Here is a 19,212-nt window from a genome sequence, read left to right on the forward strand (position 1 = left end):
GCCCGGGCAGCGGCGGCGGCGGCGGCGGCGGCGGGGGTGCGGGGCGATCGGGCGCTGCGCACCTCCGCCGCCCTCGGCGGCTCCAGGAACCTGCTGAAGAAAATGCTGCACAAAACCAAGTAGGTGCCGGGCCAGGCCAGGCCGAGCCGAGCCTCGGGCCGCCCTCGGGCCGCCCGCCCCGCCGGGGCCTCGGGGCCGGAATCCCGCGGGGTCTGTCGGGGCCGCCGGGCCCCGGGCCGGGGCCTGCGGCCGCCTCCGGGCCCGGCTCGGCCCCGGCCCGGCCGACGCGCGGTAAAAACCCTCTTGCGGCTGAAACGCCGCCTGCTGTAAGCACGGGTGGGCGTACGGGCGCCGCAACCGACCCCACAAACAGCAACGCGCGGTGGGGCTGGGGCTAGGGGAAGGGTGTTTCAATATTGTAGCCAGGTATATCGCTCTCTAAAGAAACATTTTTTTTTGTTGTTTTTGGTTTGTTTTGTTTTTGCCTCTGTGGGAGGGATGGGGAGCGCTGAAGCCCGCACRCCCCGTCTAAGCAACTCGTATATGCTACATGGAAACATGAGAGTTCGTGGGTGTAAAATCCAGTGGTGGGGGGTCGTATGTCGGTGTGTTTTCAGGCAGGTGACGTTTTAATCGCATGTCTTTTTCTCTGTGCATTTTCTCTGTATTGCTTAAACATTAAAAAATGCATTCCCTTTGCTCTTTTCTAAAAGAAAGAAGTTCTGGTATGACAGTCCTGCCCTGGAATCTAAAATGGTAAGTACGAGCTTTTAAAGTACTGCATTTATCTGAGCTAGGAGGAGAAAACTTGTAGTTCTGCTACTGCACATAACTTGGGGAAATTATTTTGTGGTAGAAAAATAGCAGGATCTTATGAATGAACACGAGTGGTTGAGTTTTACTGTGACGTGCCAGGATTGCTGTTCAGTGCAGTGTTGCCCTCCCTTCCTCCTTAGCCATTTTCTCCTCTGTGCCATTCTTCTGTGTGCACCAGCACTAATGCTTTCTTGCACACTATTGAGCCTGTATCAGAGAGCTGATCCATATTAAGAATTCTGTATCCTTGCTTAGTATTAATCTGGATCGCTTTCCCAATATGACTGACTTCAAGTGAGGCTAGGCTGCATATCACTTCTCAGCACAAAGAAGAGGAATCAGTACAAGAAAAGCCTTCAACAGGAGGGCCATGGCTTCCCCCTGCAAATGGCACTGCTGGCTTATGTCAGCTAAAACAACCATGAACCAGCGGCTAACAGAAAAAAGCAGTTACTTTTAGGTAAAGTACAGCATTGTGGTCTGCTTCTATAATGAGGCCTGTTCAGCTGCAGAATGATACTCCAAGTGGAACTGAAAGATGTTCCAGAGCCAAGTATTGTAAGCTCATAATTAAACTAAAGAATATTTTTTTTCTATGTCCGAGTGGCAGGAATTATTATTTTTTCTTCCTTTTTTTTTCTACAATAGCATGGGGTACAATGTTCCACTTTATGGTCTTCCCTATGTGCTTTTACTTCTTTTTCTGCACTTATAGGGATCATAGATATGGTTCATAGCTTTAGTTTATTTTTTTTATTTATTTTTTTTACTCTCTTACTGTGGCACGCTGTAATTTTTGGGGCTTTTGGCTTATGTAGATGCTGTAAGGTTACTGGGGAAGTAGTCTTGCAGTACATAATAAAGCAGTACATGGAGTAGATATTGGATCCTTTTGGATGAAACTTCCATAGCATGATTTCTTGTGATTGCAAGGAACTATTAGGCTTGRTGACCCCAGGGAGCCTTTCCAGGCCAGTCTTCCTATTTTGAGAAGGATGATGCCCATGCTACAAGAATCTCCGATTGCAATTGCTTTGAATCTTTACTGGTAGGAGACAAATTCTGATCAGCAATCTGGAGAGAGTGATCCTGGTCAGAGAATGAGAAGCCTCTCAGTTTTTTCTGAGTTGAACTACTTGATATGTGGGGATTTTTTAGTTTTACTTCTAGTTACAAATTGTACTATGCTCAAAGTTCTCTTTCTGGGCAAACCACACTGCAAAAATAAGTACATGAGACTTGTTGGGAAAACAAGTATTTACATTTGTTTTTTGAACAGCAGTGTTTTCCTATTAATACCTGCTATGTTTTAGAAAACTGACCTACTGAGATGTAAAAATAGCTACAAAGTATTAAAGAAAATAAGAAAACTTGACTGTAATACATGAAAAACAAAAGTTTTGTGAGAAGAAATACTCTTTGTGAAGAGAAATTCTTTAAACGTTTGATATATAAGACCTATGTAAGGTCACCACAGCTGCAGCAATGGCACTCTTAAGATCATGCTTAGTAAAACTGTATATTATTGCCTAGTATGTTTGCACCTACTGACTAATTTTTTTTGGGGGGGGGGAAGATGTATAAACCAACGAAATTGGCCTCTGCAATGAAAGATGACCAGATAAAAATTAGGAAAGAAGATAACATACGCTGCAGAGTCTTGAATAGTCTTATTTATAAAGCTGTGACAGAGATGATGACTACGTGTGAAATCAATCAAGAGCTGTATGACCTCAAGCTAGAAATCTGCAAGGCAAGTATGAAAACTACAGTTTGTGTTGAACTGCTCTGATTACACCTTAAGGCTGGTGCTGCATGCCAAAGCAGCTCCCCGGGGTGTCCTGACAGGTGCAGGGAGCTTTGCCACAGCACTGCTGACTCTGGCACTGCAGTTGAAGATGAGATGTTCACCTTGCGTGCTAGGAGAGCTTTGCCACTGTCATTCCAGTTTAGTAGTCCTTTGTCATGTCTGTTACGGGAACACTTACTACTCACTTTGCCCCTTTCACATGAAGGAGCTTGGTTTTAGCAACATAACTATAGCTTTCCCAGAGGCTTTTCTTGATGCAGCTGTGTGAGAGCTGATGCCTCCTTGTTCCCTCATCAGCTTTGTTACCCAGGCAGAAGGCTTAAGCAGGGCATGAGCTTAGTTCAAAAAAAGACAAGCCTAATAAAATGGCATTTGCRAACAGGGTTCCAGAAGAATTGGGCATGTTTGTATCTAGGTGTAGCTAGTGGTATAATTCAAATTTGAGGGGGATGTTAAAGCTGTGGTTCAGAAACTAAGTCAGTTGCCATGTTCTTGTTTATTGATTATAGTTTTCTCTCTTATCTTTGTTGTACTGTTCAGATGTAATAATATCAAGCTTAAAATAATACCAGACTTAAAAACTTTTAGACTTAACTGGTTAGAAGCACAGAAAAAGAATTGTACCTCCTAGCTGCATCTGTGTTAAGGGGGTTATGATAGAAACAGATCTTTATGTTGGCTGAATTCATTGTGCCTTAAATTACATGGGTAAGATAACCTTTTGGACACATATGTGCAGTGTCCCTCTTGCATTATTTCTCTCTCTAGGGCTTTGGGTATTGCCTCTGTAACTCCAATGGCATGTCTACACTTAAATACTGGCTGGTGTAGACAAACTGCAACACTTTGAGGAGACATTACTGTAAATAAAACAACAAATCTGACTTATGAAATAAGGGAGGTAAAGAAAGAATCTTGTTAAAAATATAGGATAGATAATTTTATAACTGCATAATGCTTATTGTCCCTGCTGCACTGGGAAATGGCAGAGGCTCAGTCCTGTTTTATTCTTAAGCTAATTGTGATCTGGTATCCTTATTTGCATTATCAAAAGAAAGTTCTTAGAAGGCTTTCTGCAATACATCAGAATTTGTTTTCTYGTATTTAAAGTTATACAGATACGAGATTTACAGTAATATAGATAAGAATCATTCTTCAGCCTTGATGCATCAAACTTATCTACTCAGTTATGTTACTCATGTGATGATCAAGAAATGGCTTATGTTGGGCTGGGGTATTTATGTGCTTTAATGTTGGGCTTAGTTTGGGAGACACGGAGGGCCAATCTTGCAACAGAAACAGCCAGTCAGTGATCATTGTTAGTGATCACTTCTTCAGTGGGTGGTGGCTTTCTCAAAGGAGGAATTCTTTTGTAGTGGAAAACAATCATCATCTACCTGATGTGTGAGGACACAGTCTCTTCTGTCTTAAAATAACTGCCACAGGAAAAAGCAGGTGCTGTTGATTTGTCAGCCTCAGACTTGATGGTCTGAGGAGTATCCTTACTGTGTGTTGGCTTTTTCTGTTAATGTCTGTAGACAGCTATTTGTTTGAAAAGTTAGTTCCTAGACTAGGTGACTTCTTGATCTCTGAACTGTGCCTTCTAATTAGTAGTTTATGCTTTTCCCTCCCTCATTCTCAGCTGTTCTTTGGTTGAGCTAGGCAGGTTAATAGACCGACTTTGCAGAAGTTTGCAGAATGTACTTAGCAGTGAGGAGTGTTTTTTAAGACACTACTAGATGAGATGAATGACAGTTATGGAAATCTATCAGAATTTGATTTATGTTTAAAAAGTGTATTTTTAGGAAGGTAGTCTGCTTCATGTTGTGCAGGGATAGAAGTATTTGTGTTTTCAATTGCATGCGTGACAGCTATTTCTGTGATTATCAAAACCAAATTCTAGGTGAGAACAAACCAAACATTGTCACAGTTCCTTCTTTAGCAGAAACATACACTTTTCAGCAACTATATTCCAGCATAGTCTGCATTAAATAGTAATTTTAGACTATTTGTAATGATAGTAGCATGACATTCAGTAAACATAGCACTGTCAATAACAAGCAAGTGTTGAAGGACTTCTTCATTTAATTTCACTTAAGAGAATGATTAGGCAGTGATTTTCCTAAATTTAAAAGTGCCTTCAGATACAGAGTGTTAATCTTACTCAGTGTTAAACCATACTGCTGTAAGGGCACTCTATCATTTTAGTTAAGAGCAGGGTGGAAGAAAAGGTTCTCCTAAGCATTTATGCGTCCAAATTGGGTTGCTGCATGTTTATTTATGAAGCAAATGCTTTGTTGTATATGAAGTGTGTGTGTATGTGTGTGTGTATATATGTATGTATATACACACACACATGTATATATGTATACATTTAAAAGAAGGTTTGCCTGTTTGCAGGTGTCCATGGCAGCAAAGTTTTCAGCRTGTCGTATTTACTGGAACCCTTCTTCTACTATGGAGAAAGACAGTTATGTTGAAAGTGTACTGCAGAAGAGTGCTCCACGTATAAGGTACTGCTGTACCATGAACTGTTACATTACTTCATAAATTCATAGCCATGTTCTATATTGGTAACATTTCTTAAATATTCTTAACAATCTAAATCTGACTTGTTGGGATACTTTAGGTTCTTAGATATTTGGGGTCAGAATATCTCCTGTGATGAGCCTCAGAGGCATAGATGGCAGTCTCAGGCCAGCTGTGAATTCTCTTCTTGGAGCATAGCTGGCTTACTTGACTTCTGTGCTTTCCTCAGTTTGAACTGAGCTGAGCAGAAAGAGGAGTTTCACTGAAGTGTGATTTCATTGCATTAGTGGTGGTGTTTTGAGCACACTAGGCCCTGCAGTGGGGCAGGATGTGTGCTACACAAGAGAGAACTTCTGGATACAAGTGCTTCCTTCCAGATTCACTGTGCAATTCTGATAGCTGGAGACAATTTGGATTTTGTTTTTCACAGAACCATTTTATCAGAGTGGTTTTTTTCCCCCTTAAATCTCAGTAAACTTTTCTGTGCATTTTGTTATCCTTATGTTTTRTTTTTTTCCTTACCTGTGTTTAATTCAATAGAAGTGCTCTGAATATGCAAAATACCATCTTGCTTACAGGAATCTTTGCAAGTATTGCTTGTACCATATCACATATGAAAGGTGTCTTGTAGCTTGCATTTTTATTTAACAAGCTAAAACTGTCCTGAATTTTAATTCAGGAAGTAACTTACTAATAGCACATTCCAAACAGTGGACTTCCAGAAGGGATGGCGAGTGTCACAGAAATCCTTCACGATACTGATACCAAAAAATAAATGTGAGGATACCACCAGGTACTATGATACTTTCACCTATTTCGGGCGGGAGATCAGTGAGTTTTCAGGATGTTATGGAGATTTCACTCTCTTCTTCTTCCCTTGCTTTTACCCTGTGCTATCCAGCCAGATTGTTGGAGTGTCAGGATTTCATCCCTTGGGGAAGGTGGCATTGGAGCATACTTAATGGGCCATTTCCTTCTCCCCTACTTTCAAAGACCCTGTAACTCCCACTCCAGCACAATGATCTCCTGTACTCCCAACCCAGGGCCCAAGATCCATATAAGAGTGGCAGCTTCCACACTTTAAGGAGTGTTGCTAGCTGGAGAAAAGATGAAGGGAGCATGGCCAGTCCCTCCTACAGACAGCACTGAGGACTAGTTTTCTTGCCACACTGTGAGGGCTGTAACCTCCGGCTGTTCTGGCCCATGCAGTGGGGTTGAGCAAGCCAAATGAAGTGGGGAGAAAATTGGACCAGCCTGTGTGTACAGGGGACAAAAGTGATATCCAGTAGGATCTTCTAATAGTTTGAATATTTAATATTTATAATGACAAGCATTTAAATATGTTTATCATTATAAATATTAAAACATATTAAATACATAAACATTCCAAATTGAGGTTGTGCAATGATATACTGCTGAGTGCTAACCTGAATGAATACCCTTCAGGCACCCTTCTTACCCTGTAAGGGTAAGACCATATCCTTAAACTTTCACTACTGCTCTAATATAATTTAATAACAAATATTTTACCTGTCCTGGAGATGTTGTACTATCAATCAATCTTATGAATGTTGTATTTTTGCCAGGTATCTTCTGATGAGTCAACAGATTATAGGAAATGTACCTCCAATAGTATTTGTAAAAGACAAAGAAGCAGCAGCTTTAAAAAAGGTATTGTAGTTCTTCACTTTTTTACTTTTTCATCTGCATTAGCATCAACAAAAAGCACAAGAACAAAGATGAACTAAGCACTTACGAAAACTGCTTATATTCGTTCTTATGCTCCCTCAGCTTAGTACAAGAATTTCTACACAATCTATCTGTGATTGTGAAGGAACCTGGGCATTATCATCATTGTTATTAATGTATCTAGATGGAGCAACAATATTTTTGAAGGTTCTACCTTTCAGGTCTGTTATTATGGAACCTGTTTGGTAAATTGAGGTTGTGGAGTCTCCTTCTCYGGAGATCTTCAAGGCCCGCCTGGATGCAACCCTGTCTACCATGCTCTAGGTGACACTGCTGAGCAGGGAGGTTGGATTGGGTGATCTCCAGAGGTCCCTTCCAACCTTACTGATTCTATGAATGTGAAATACCAGGTTAAATCTTCTGTTCTATGAATGTGAAATTACTGTTTTCCAATCTTCTTTAAATGACCACCTGTTCTTTTTGAAGAAGAAGAAGAACCCTTGGCCTGCTTTACCTTCGGGTTTCAGTACACGGGCACCTTTCTTGGTGCTCAGCTAAGCTAACTACACAAGACAAGTAAAAGATCCTCTTTATGCAGTTCCTGTCAGCAAATGGCACTAGGAAAAGTGTAGATAGGTCATCTTCTCGTGCTTTGTAGACTGTATGATTTGAGTAAACCACAAGTTTGAATAATAAGACTTTGAATAATGTAGCTGAAACTGATTTTTAAGCATTGCAAGACAGGGGAATACCATACAATTCAACTCCCGGAAGGGGAATACCGCCCTGAATTAGAAGGGAAGTGATGTAAAGAAAAGTAGGCATAAAGATTTGAAATGAGATAAAATTTTCACAAGTAAGTGCAGTCTGCAAGCATCACATTCACTAGATTTGTAGCACTTACTGTAATAAATTGTAACTATTTGTTCATTGTTTAGAAGGAGGTTTTACAACAATCAGGGTTGAGACATGGTGTCAGACAAATAAATTATGGTAAGCACAAAAGCTTATATGACCCCTTGTGGAACCAGTGTCGGGGCCCTAGCTATCTTGCAGGACTATGAAGAGCTGAAGTAAGCAACAAGCTGCTCAGAGGTTTTGAAGGTAAAAGGACAAAGAAAAGATAAGCAGGCACCTGTAACTTTCTCACAGAACAGCATCCCAAAAAGGGAGTCAACACAACAGATAAGCAAACCCCTATGATCACTCACAAGGAGACAAACCAAAATAAAGAGACAAAAGAAGACCACGGCCTTCCTCTCCACGACCACCAGAGAGCTTCAGACGACCCCCCCCCAGCAACTCACACATGCGCGGGACGCACCGGGAGATTACAACGCAGACTATAAGGGGGGGACTGTGTGTGAGGGAGGCGCGCGCCGTTGGCGGAGCTGAGACTCCCCGGCTGCCCAGCGCTGTTTTGCTTGTGGCTGCTTACTTACTTAAATAAATTGTTCACATGATTTAACAAACTCTCTGTATGAATTAACCTTCAAGAGAGTAACTTATGACATTACCATGCTGTTCAAAGGGAGCTGGGAAAACTGTTCAATATTTGCATGGGATAAAGAAAAAAACTTCCAAAAAGAGGCAAGAAGAGACAAAAATCTCAGCATAAGAGTGTTATTAAAAAGAATGTGCAAGACTGAAGTAAATAAAAATWAACCAAATAAAAAAAATATATGTTCACAATATACATAAGACAAAAAACTTTGCAGGAGGAGTAATCTATGGATTGATTATGCTATTTGGTATAAAATTCTCAGGCAAGAAGAATAGGCTATGAGAATGTCAGGATATACCTAAAAAGTGCATGAGATCTGTTGAGTGATCCAACTCACCTCATGGCCAGTGAAAAATTACATTTCACAGTAACTATTTAAATGAAAATTGAGGAGAAGGCTATTTTGAAATAGTTCTGCTAAATATCCCATACATATAGAAAAGAAATTGATGTTTACCATTTAGTATTTGTTTATTTCTTCTGTAGATGTGAAAAAAGAAATTTAGTAGAGGGTCTTCAATATATATTGTCGTCATATGTTTACAGATTGATGAATTATTGTCAATTGCTGATTTTGGACTTCCAGAAGAAGAAGAAAAGTTACCGCAAAATGACTCCAGGTGAGCTTTTAAAATCAAAATTGGAAAAGTGTCTGTTTTTGACTGTTAACTTAAATTGAGTATTATTTGAAGTGATAAAAAGTGTGTTTTGATTAGATGTGTTGTTGTTGTTATGTCAGAGAAGTAATGCAATCTTAAGAGGAGATACAAAGTGGAAGAAAGGGAGTTCATAGAAGACCTTACACCAGTAAGGCCCATTGGCTTTAAAAAGATCATTTGGGCCTTTTGTAACAGAAAAAGCTATAGAATAACTGAGGACAAAATTAGTATGTAATCATCCCATAAATTATATGTAGAAGATGGTATTTTATTTTGTATTTAGGCTTTCTTTATGAATGTTACATCCATTTATTAAAACTGGAAGAAAATAATTCTTGTTGTGTGTGCTCTAGTTTACTTTTACATTTTAGTACTGAGATATTTTTATGGGCTATTTTATCTTTGGCTCTTCTGCAGAGGTACCTTGCTGCAGGCCACAGGTTTGCAAATACAAAAAGACAAAATATACTTTTTATATTTAAGTGGACCTCTGTTCAGATGTGGAGAATGACTGAATTGTCACTTGTAACAGCACAATCTATACAGACTTTTAGAAGCAATTAACCCACAAGGTGATATCAAAACATAGTCTCAGAAATCAGCAGTGTCTGACCTCTACTCTGGGTGGTGTGGTCATGGGATTTGTCACTTGTAGACCCAATACTTGTTCTGGTATTGGTATCATTAATTTTATGAGAGCAATGTTTCTAAAATTTCTCAATTCAGGATTCCATGTGTTTGTAGTAATTAAAATTAAAAAAATACCTCATAGCAGTAATTGGTATTTCTTCCTGGTACTTCCCTCGTATAGATAAAAGTTCTCTGTTTGCCAGCATAAATATACCGTTACCCTATCCATTTGACATCTTCTATTCTGGTAAAAGTTTGGCTTGCTGTACATGTACATCGGTACGGTTTACTGATACATCTCCCAGGGCTAATAAAACATAACTTACTTTTGCATTCTTCTGTGAGGGATTTTTGACTCTTAGGAACTGGGTTGAACAAGCTATTAGAAATGCAAGTGTATGGACTGGATAGAATCATAGAATCAGTAAGGTTGGAAGGGCCCTCTGGAGATCATCCAGTCCAACCTCCCTGCTCAGCAGGGTCACCTAGAGCATGGTAGACAGGGTTGCATCCAGGCAGGCCTTGAAGATCTCCAGAGAAGGAGACTCCACAACCTCTCTGGGCAACGTCTTCCAGTGCTCCGTCACTCTCACACTCTTGAAAGCAGCAAGGATCTCCCACTTGTGTGCTAGCACTTCTTGGTGAAGCTTTTATGCTCACAGGACTGTTTATCAGGTGCAAATCAGAAATAAATTCTGAGGGGAAATCATATTTGTGACAGACTTTGCCACAGGATACCTMGCAGCTTGCTCAGTTTGTCTCACAGAAATGCTTAGGTTTAGCCTAAGGCACTGCACTGTTTCATGTGTCTGTCTGACGTGTCTGGGCTGTTTTGTTTGTCTGTCTAACATGTTCTAGGCTTAGGCTCTTTTTTTCCCTACTCCTTAGACAAGTGGGAGTGATCTAACTTTGTTGGGGCTCCCAGATCTAGTGCTAGCTATTGTCTATGCACACCTTTTCCTTGACTGAAACCTAGCATAATACTTTGGCCTGCAGGGGCATCTTTTCAGGGACAAAGGATTAGTAGCAGTAGGCAGGCATATAGACTTTGACTGGTTTTGGCACCTTCCTCGTTTTTTATTTAACTGGGTACATTTATGGCTGGAGTACAATAAAACACTTCCCCCCTCTCCTTTTTTTAATAAAAGTATGTCATACATCCTCCTGAGTCTCTGAGGCTGAAGCTTTTAAGACTGATGTTTGTTTATCTTCTGGGTAACCTGCTCTTCTGTAAATGCCACTCCCTATAACAGCTAGAAAGGAGCCATTTCACCTGGAATATAATTGCTCTATTGGCTTCTTCCCATAAAATCCATTGACATGTTTACAAGCTTATTCTCAGCCTGTTCTTGTACACTTAGCCCAGTGGTAGCTCTTCCTCCTTGGCATGGGGAGCACAATGCCAAACACAGTGAATTAATAAATGCCGACTGAAAACTCCAGTTTATTTATGGGTTACCCAACTGTCACAACTAGTATTACTGCTTAAAATATATGTGGGGGGGGGGGAGGAGGAACAAACAAACAAACAAAAACCCTAAAAACACACATAAATCTTTTCCTTTTCACAGTAAATCAGACTCTTCAACAACAAAATCTTCAGATTCATCCATCCGGTCTAATCTTTTTGGTATTGATCATGAGTTGCTGAATAAGCAGATAATGGAGTACAAAAGACTGAAAGTGTCAAAAGATACAGAAGGCATTCCCTGGATGGAACAGCAGGAGCAGCAGTTGTCTGTGATCCAGAAGAAAATGAAAAAGAAAAAAGTAAAGAATCCCCCTGATGATGATGTTACACCACAGAAATACTTACTGGACAAGTATGAAGCTGATTATTTGGATGACAACACTGAATCAATCTCTGACTATGAGCTGGAGCATGAACTGCAGGAAGAAGTAAACAAGTTGGAGGCAGATGATGGCAGAACTGAAAGTCAACCTACTGATAAACTGAAGTGAAAAAGCCACTCACTTTAAAATGGAGACTGTGAATAGCAAAAAAAGACTGCCATAGATACGGAAACATTAGTTTTATACAGTCTGTTCACCACTTCCTCTTTGAAACTAACAGGTTTGCCACACATGCTGAGGTTTGCTAGCAGAAGTTATATAAGAAGAATGAAAATGGTGTTTTTGATGCTCCGTTAAGAGCTTTCCAAGCTGCTGTAGTTGTAGGAATTTCAGCCAGAGAGTAGTTTTTTAACAACAGCAATATACATTGGGCAGCACTGTGAGTTAAAACTTCTTGCAGTTCTGTTTGTTATTTCTAATAAAATTATTCTTGTTTCTGTGTAATTAAAAAAAAAAAAAAAGACGGAGGTGATTTGGATAAAAATAATCATAAAATGATGGTGCCTGTTTTTCTAGGGACAGGAAGGAAGAAGGAAAGCAGAATAATGACAATGGAGTTCAAAAAGCAGCCTTCAGTGCAAAGACCTGGCAGTGTATTCTCCAGGAGCCCTACTGTAATGGGGCTCTTTTCACAAGAGGGTGAAACCCATTGAGGTTGTGGCAAATAAAGTTAGAAACCTGAAAGAAAATCAATTAATTTATATCGATGTTTGGAGATCTACAGCTGTGAAGAGGGGGTTGCAACCAGAAAAGGACTGGGAACTGCTTATCTATTTGGCAAAATAAGGCAAAGCATTAACCATTACTGAATAGAATGTATTAAAAACAAAAGCAGAGAAAAGGCAGCAAGGAAACAGTCGAAGACTGATCTGAATGTTCTAGTAACTGTTTATGATTTAAAAAAGGATAAGGAATCATATGAAAAGCAAGAATAAAGCTCTGACTCAAAGCAAGTACAAATAATAGCACAAGTGCATAAAGTTAGAAAGGTTGAAGCTACAAAATAAATTACAATGAGAAATGTAGTAAAGAGTTCTACAAGAAGTAAGGAATACTTGAGTCTACTAGTTAATGAAGAAGTAAAGTAATTAACAGACAGTACAAGAGCGGTTACACTACAGTATGTTGCTTTAGTCTTTCAAAAAGATTTAAAGATGGTGAATGTAGGCTCCAAAATATAAAAAATAGTTTAAAGGAATTTTTAGGTAWATGAGATAAATTCAGGTCAGCAAAGTACATTGAAATTCACTGTAGTCTATTTAATAATCCACTTGAAGCATATTCTAGAGATTAAAGATTGCTTTTGAGAACCTGGAGAAGATATGAGCTATGAATGTCAATAGGATAGTCCCTTAAGTAACTTTAAAATTTGTATTGAGTGAGGGATGAAGTCCTATAAATGAGTGCATCATTTTTATTAGGATAYATGTTGAAGCCACAGGTCACATTAGTGCTCACCTAATTTGAAGCAGGTGAATAATCTCACCAGATTTTGGGGGGCCTTGTTCTGAGTTTCCTAGCGTTCTTCCTAAATTCCCTGGTAGGGACAGGGACACACTTTGAAGCAAATGCTCTAGTTTGTTTCTCAGTGAGTGAAGATATTTACGATATCAGAAGTTGTTCATGTACAATATCCCTGTCTACCAAAGCTAGCCATGAATTTGTTGAAACTTGGTGATGAAGCTGTTGATATATTGAATGAATGACAGGAACCTGGTAGCTGATACTTGCTAACCTAATCCAACAAAAAGTAATGTCTCCATCTTCAGTTTCCACTGTAATAAATGTGGAACTTGCTTACTTCTGCCTAAAGGTTAAAAAAGAAAAAACAAACTATTATTAGGCTCTTAGAAGAGCAAAGAGGGCAAAGGTGATTATGCTTGTGTCTTGTCRTTGGTGGTTTGGATGTCTGTAAACTAAATTGCAATTTATAAATTAGAGTTGCTCTAACGAGCAACGAAACCCATTCTTGTTCTCGGACRCTGATACCTTTATTCTCTTGTGCAAGTGAGGGCTACTGATTCTCCTGCTTGCCACCACTAAGGTTGCTTCCCACCACTAATGTCATAGAAACCAGACTTTGTTAAGAGAAGAGGGATTGCCTAAAGACTAACCAGAGGCTGCAGGGATGGGACATTTCTGAACCTGATGATAGGGAGAACAAAGCAAAAGCAACCAGACTTAGAGGAGAAGGAAACCTTAAAATAGAGCAGACAGTACTGTGAGTCAGACTGTAAAGGCTTTAGGTGGCCCAGGGGAAATCTGGAGAGTTGCACAAAAGCAAGTGGGTTACAGTGATGCAGAAGGCAGCTCTGTACCAGCTCCTCCCCCTGGCGCTAATGCTCAGCTTCAGTTTTCACTGATTTCCAAGGGGGGAGCAGGGTCAGAAGCTGTCTCTGCCTCATCACCAGTGTAATGGTAACCACAAGACTTTCACTGCCATAAAAGATGACAAATGTAAAGTTTGCTTACCTGAGCAATGTGAACTCTAATTGCTTGCTTGAATTCCTTGATGCTTTTGCTTTGGTTTGGTTTTTTGTATTCTATAAACCAAATCTCTTCTTTCAATCTGGTTATTTTGCTGAAGGAGTGATCCCATAAGGTGCTGGTTTGGGGGTGGGGGTATGAGGGTGTTTATCTCCTTTGGGGAACCCAGAAACTCAGTCTACTGTTAAAGACAGTCACTTGCTCGAATCCTGTATTTTGCTGTGAATCTCAGCCAAAAATATTTGTGTAGATAGGAATAACTTGTTTAATGGTGAGAAAACCAGAAGAGCAGCTGAATTTAGAAGATGGATGGCCACAAGGGTGTCTGCTACACCAACAGTTTTTGAATGAGTGTAACAGTCAATGCTAGCTTTAAAAAGTGTTTTCTTTGCTATCTATGACTGTCAAACTAAACCTTCACAAATATGTTAGGATCCTACAAATTTCTATGTGAGTTCCAAGTTTCGTATTGAAAATAACTAAATACCTCAATTCTTTCAATCTATTTTCCTGAACACCTGGTCCTATAAGGTGCTGATTTTAGRGGGTAAGTGAAGGTACCTACCTCCTCTGTTTCATTCTTGTGAATGAGTTTGATTTCCCCTGATCTTCTTTCCCCACTGTGAAAGTGTTTATGAATTTTTTTTATCCTTCCAAAGCAGAAGTGCCTCTCCAGCAGAAATGCTGGATAACATTGCTGTGCTAAAGGCGGCCTAAGTTGGTGAGAATTTTACCAACTCTCTYTGAGATGCATAACACAAGGAGGACCACAGGCTTCCTTCCTATCTGAATCAGAATAATCAGTGGCAAAAATTATGTCACACCAGAGAATTAGAAAGCTAAAATGTATGTCTCACAGAAATCTGATTTTCTATTCAAGGAATTGTTTATCTGTAATGGAAGCCCAATCTACCCTTAAGCTTTGTTTGCCTATATAAAGCCAAGAAAAATAGAGTAAAAGCTCAGCAAGGTGAAATCAATGTATTTCCAATGCTTGTCATTCTGTTCTATGTATCATTATTACCCTCTCTGCAAGAAGGTAAGTAAAGACAAAAAGCTTTAATTAGTTTTAAATGTCTCAGAGCTCTGTGAATCTGTAGCCAATCAAAGCAAAAGAAAATCATCTGACAAATGAGTTATGTGCATGTTTTTCTTTTGGTAACTGCTGATGGCACATTGTTGCACTACATGCATTTGTACTTTAAAATCTACTAAAAATAATTGATTATAGTGAAAGATCAGTCATTCTCATAAACACATGAACAACCAAATGTGACATCTCAGTAAGGGGGTAAAAATGTGGCAATATTTGTCTGTTGTGGTAATTACTTCTCATATTTTTTGCCTGTATTATGTTTTTTTGGGTAGTCTACTTTACCTTCCAGGCTTTGCTCACACTTAATGAAAAATAAGCTTGAATGGAGAAAGCTTGAATTTAATTTCACCTAATTGTTCTTAGGCTCCAAGGAATACGCACTATGCAATCACCTCCTTGTAAGGAAAGCAAGAGATAGAAAACAAAATAGAGGCAAGGAGGCATAAGAAAATGGCAGTGCTGCTGCAGCAAAAGCATTGAGCTGTATGGCATCTCAAAAAGACCACAAGTTCTGGGCTGTCATGGTACTGAGTAAATTGCCTGGAACAACACGGCACCATTTCAAGTGACRATTATTTCATTCTAGCTGCAGTTTCAAGTAACGGTTGTAGCCTTTCTTTATTCCTTAGTTGAATTATCTGCAGTCATAAGATTTACAAAATTTTGTAATTGGTGGTGTGCCTTGACCAGCTGTCCAAAGACAGCAATGCGTGTGTGTGTGTATGTATATGTGTGTGCGTGCGTGCGTGTGTGTGTGTGTATGTTTCTGGCTCCCCCACTAAAGCCATGAGTCATTTTTTACTCCCTTTGACATAAAGGTTTCAAAGACGTTAGGTGCTTTCTTTGGAATAGGTGAAAAAAATCTGCTAGTGTCTCCATTGATTGTGTAGGAAGGAAGCTTCAATGTTTCTAACGGTTGCTTTTTCAGTAAAAGCTTTGGTTGGAGATTTTGTAGCAGGATGCAAAGTCCACTGTTGCAGTTCATAGGACTTTATTCATATTGCAAACTTGTAACTGAAAATCAGCACCTGATTCTAAGCTTAATTTGCTTCAAACAAATAGCCAGGAAGGAGCTGCTTCTCTAAAATCAAGCAGCCCACCTGCCTTCTCTCCTAATGCATCTTCTTTAGCTGCCATCAGATCAGAGGAACATGAGGTGGCTCCTGACAAAATAAAAAAAACTAGTACGACAGAAATGGGATTCGACTCCTGTTGATCTGATGACAGACTCCTTAAGCAACGATCCAGAAGCACCTTTGGCACAATAATTCAGTTCCTTGACCAACTTAGTAGTCCTGAACTCCTGAACTCCAGACAACATCTGTCCAGGTAACAAAAATTCCCGAAGACTACAAACTTATGGCTAGAAAATATTTGAAACTAACTAAATAAAATAACAAGCCAGCATAAATCCCAAGCTGTGGAAAGAAAACTAAGTCTCTCAGTCGACAGGCCAAAGGAAAGAAGGTAATTCAGGACTGATTGTGGTACAGAAATTTTGTACCTTCTTAAATGCTAAACTCAGCACCAAAAATAGTGCCTGACAATTTTGTCRTATCTGAGGTTTTCAGGCAAACAAAAATCAATGAAAAAAGCACATTGATGACATTGTAAGGCAATTTCAATGCAGAATGAATGCTGCTCACAGAGTAAATCTGCCTTGCCCAAGTGTTTGGCTGAAGGACCATATCATTTTTCTAGAGCAAGGATCAAGCCAGGGTTTAATGATTTACTCTCAAAACCCAAAGATAAAAGTTGTTAGTTAATGGTCTCCAAATAGCTGCAGTGATGGCCAGTMTCTCCTGGAAGGACACTGAAATCCTTCAAGATAAAGACTATGTTTCTTCTAATTCTTCACAGTGAAGGGAGCATTTTGGTGACTCATCACCTATCATCTGTGATGAGGAGTCCTGACTCATSAAATGTTGTCTCTGCCACCAGTGCAGGATATTGAACACTGAAAGAAATGTGGTGTGAGGTGTGAAATGGAGGTGTGAAAGCAACCCATGGGACTCTAGAAACTGTCAATGAAACACTGTTAACAGCAGGCCATAAAGAGTGGCACCGACCATCTTTGTGCCATTATACTTTTTGCAGGGCCTGAGCCCATACTGACTTCATGGCCCGTGCAGCCTCTGATCCCTTGCTGCAGGAATCACTATGGGAAAACAGAGTGAGGCACAACAGGTTCCAAGCAAGCACGAATTAGGTGCAGAGAGCAACATCGTATTTTTCCAGAGATGTGTTTTGTGATGGGGAAGGTTTATAGCACAAAAAGGAGCCTTTTTAAAATCTATGATCAAAAAGCAGTGACATTTAGCACAAAAGACAGGAAATGTTGCCCAGGACACAGTTTCATTACAGAAGAGCTTGGGGTAGAAGCAAGTGCTATGCCCTGCAGAAGATGCACGAGAATTTTCTCTAGACTGAATATAATTATTCACCTGAAATGTATTCAGATTCAAGTATCAGAGAACTAAAGTCACTCTAAAGCACCCGGGAGCCRTTTCGCATTTACTAGAAAGAAACGGCAAGTCACAGCATAATGCACCAGGCAGGTTCAAGACAGATCTTAATGAAGCAAAGGCCACCCCTACCCCATGCCTCTTGTCCACATTGGCTCCACTGGCCTAAGCAGATAYTACTCCATCTTCTTGGGTGGAAACGGGGCTTGAGCAGAAGCTCATTAAACCTGGACATGCTCATTTTGCCTCAGCAAGTCTGTCCCAGTAAAACTCCTGCCTGAACTCCTACAGCCTCCCTTGTCCCTGTATATTAATGTCTCTTTCTTTTATACATTGTTGGCTCTCTCTGCTGTTCATCTCATTGATGTGAGAAAGCTGTTTTGAACAAAATAATGTCCTGCTGGACAGGCATCATTTGGGCCGGGTATGGAGAGGGTGCAGAGGGCAGTGGGTGATGCCCATATTATGTGATACGTAATTTTAACTCTTCTGAGGAGCTGGTGGGTCTCAGTCTTGTGCTGTTGCTTTTGTAGCTGGAAAATGTGTTTCTGACAACAGAAATGAAGCATTGGGTGTGCAGATCCTTGTCGTCCTGCTGGGGATGGGACTGAGAACTGAAAGTAATCCCTAAACCTGTGCAAATGCCATGCTATTAGCACATGTTGAATCCCTCTCCATTTGGTATCCAATTTTGTTTTGTTTTGTTTTGCTCTTAATAGTATGGTAGATCCTTTATAAATCTTTTGGTTCACTCCATGGAAGCTTTTAGCCATGGGCTATAAGAATTTTTGATTTTACATGAGTGCAAGTTCAGTTTGAATTCACTATTTCAAGTTCAGATAAAAGCAAATAAGGTTGCAACTGTGTTTACAAAACTGCCCTACATGAATGAGAAGACACTGATCTTGAAACTGCAGAAGGCTGTGCACAAGCTTGATACTCGCTGAACTCAAGAGCGTATCCCAGAACTACTAGATCCTGCTAATACCAGGCCTATTGCAAAACTGAAACCTAAACTTGGCAGTTTAGTTTGTTTAGGGAATCTTTGTTATAGGACATGAATTCAGCAGCTGACAAGAAGCAGCAAGACTGTGCATATTGGGTCAATGGAAAATCATTTTCAGTGGTTTTCTTCTCATTTGCAGAAATGATAACTGTATTGCAAAAAAAAAGGGGGGGAAACGTCCTCTTTCCTCTTCCAAAGTCTCCTTTATTTGCAAAGTTTCCACATGGAACTTAGACTTAAATTTTAAGAATATACGCCCTCTTGGCATTTTGTAACAAAAAAATGGCTGAAAAAGTTGTGTGAGAGCAGGTTGGGATAAGCTTTGTGCACCAGCATTCAAACGTTAACAGAGTACAGCTAAGTGCTCGCTATTTAAGAATCTCTTTGATTTGGATGCTTGAACTTTAACTTCCTCGCTGGTACTTCTCACCACTCTGCTTAAGAGTTTGACRTTCTGTTTCTGTTTTTGTCACAACTGCAGTAGCTGGTGAGAGACAACACTTCTGCCAGAACAGAAATTACCACATATCGGTGGGTCAGCCCCAGATCCTCAGACTGTTGTTTACCCTTTGATATATGATTCCTGGTAATTTTTTCCCTCTCCTATGAAGATCTGTGAGCTGGAACTCTTTAAAAATCATTCTGAGTGCATTGCATACAGCCTTCT

The 19,212-nt window shown here is 39.9% G+C and overlaps 1 protein-coding gene across 1 annotated transcript; it reads left to right on the forward strand.

Moving 5' to 3' along the window:
* Window positions 1-6: 6 nt before the first annotated feature.
* RBFA (ribosome binding factor A) lies at window positions 7-15,214 on the forward strand (the record flags this gene model as incomplete). The annotated part of the gene is made up of 7 exons (XM_085310006.1): window positions 7-119; window positions 714-756; window positions 2,393-2,569; window positions 5,027-5,139; window positions 6,742-6,826; window positions 8,895-8,968; window positions 11,209-15,214. Coding segments are annotated over 7 exons (996 nt in total), but the record flags the coding sequence as incomplete, so codon positions are not given.
* Between the last annotated feature and the right edge of the window lie 3,998 nt (window positions 15,215-19,212).

This window comes from Rhea americana, unplaced genomic scaffold (assembly GCF_003343005.1).
Source record: "Rhea americana isolate MKP2758 unplaced genomic scaffold, rheAme1 scaffold_31, whole genome shotgun sequence".
NCBI lineage: Eukaryota > Metazoa > Chordata > Aves > Rheiformes > Rheidae > Rhea > Rhea americana.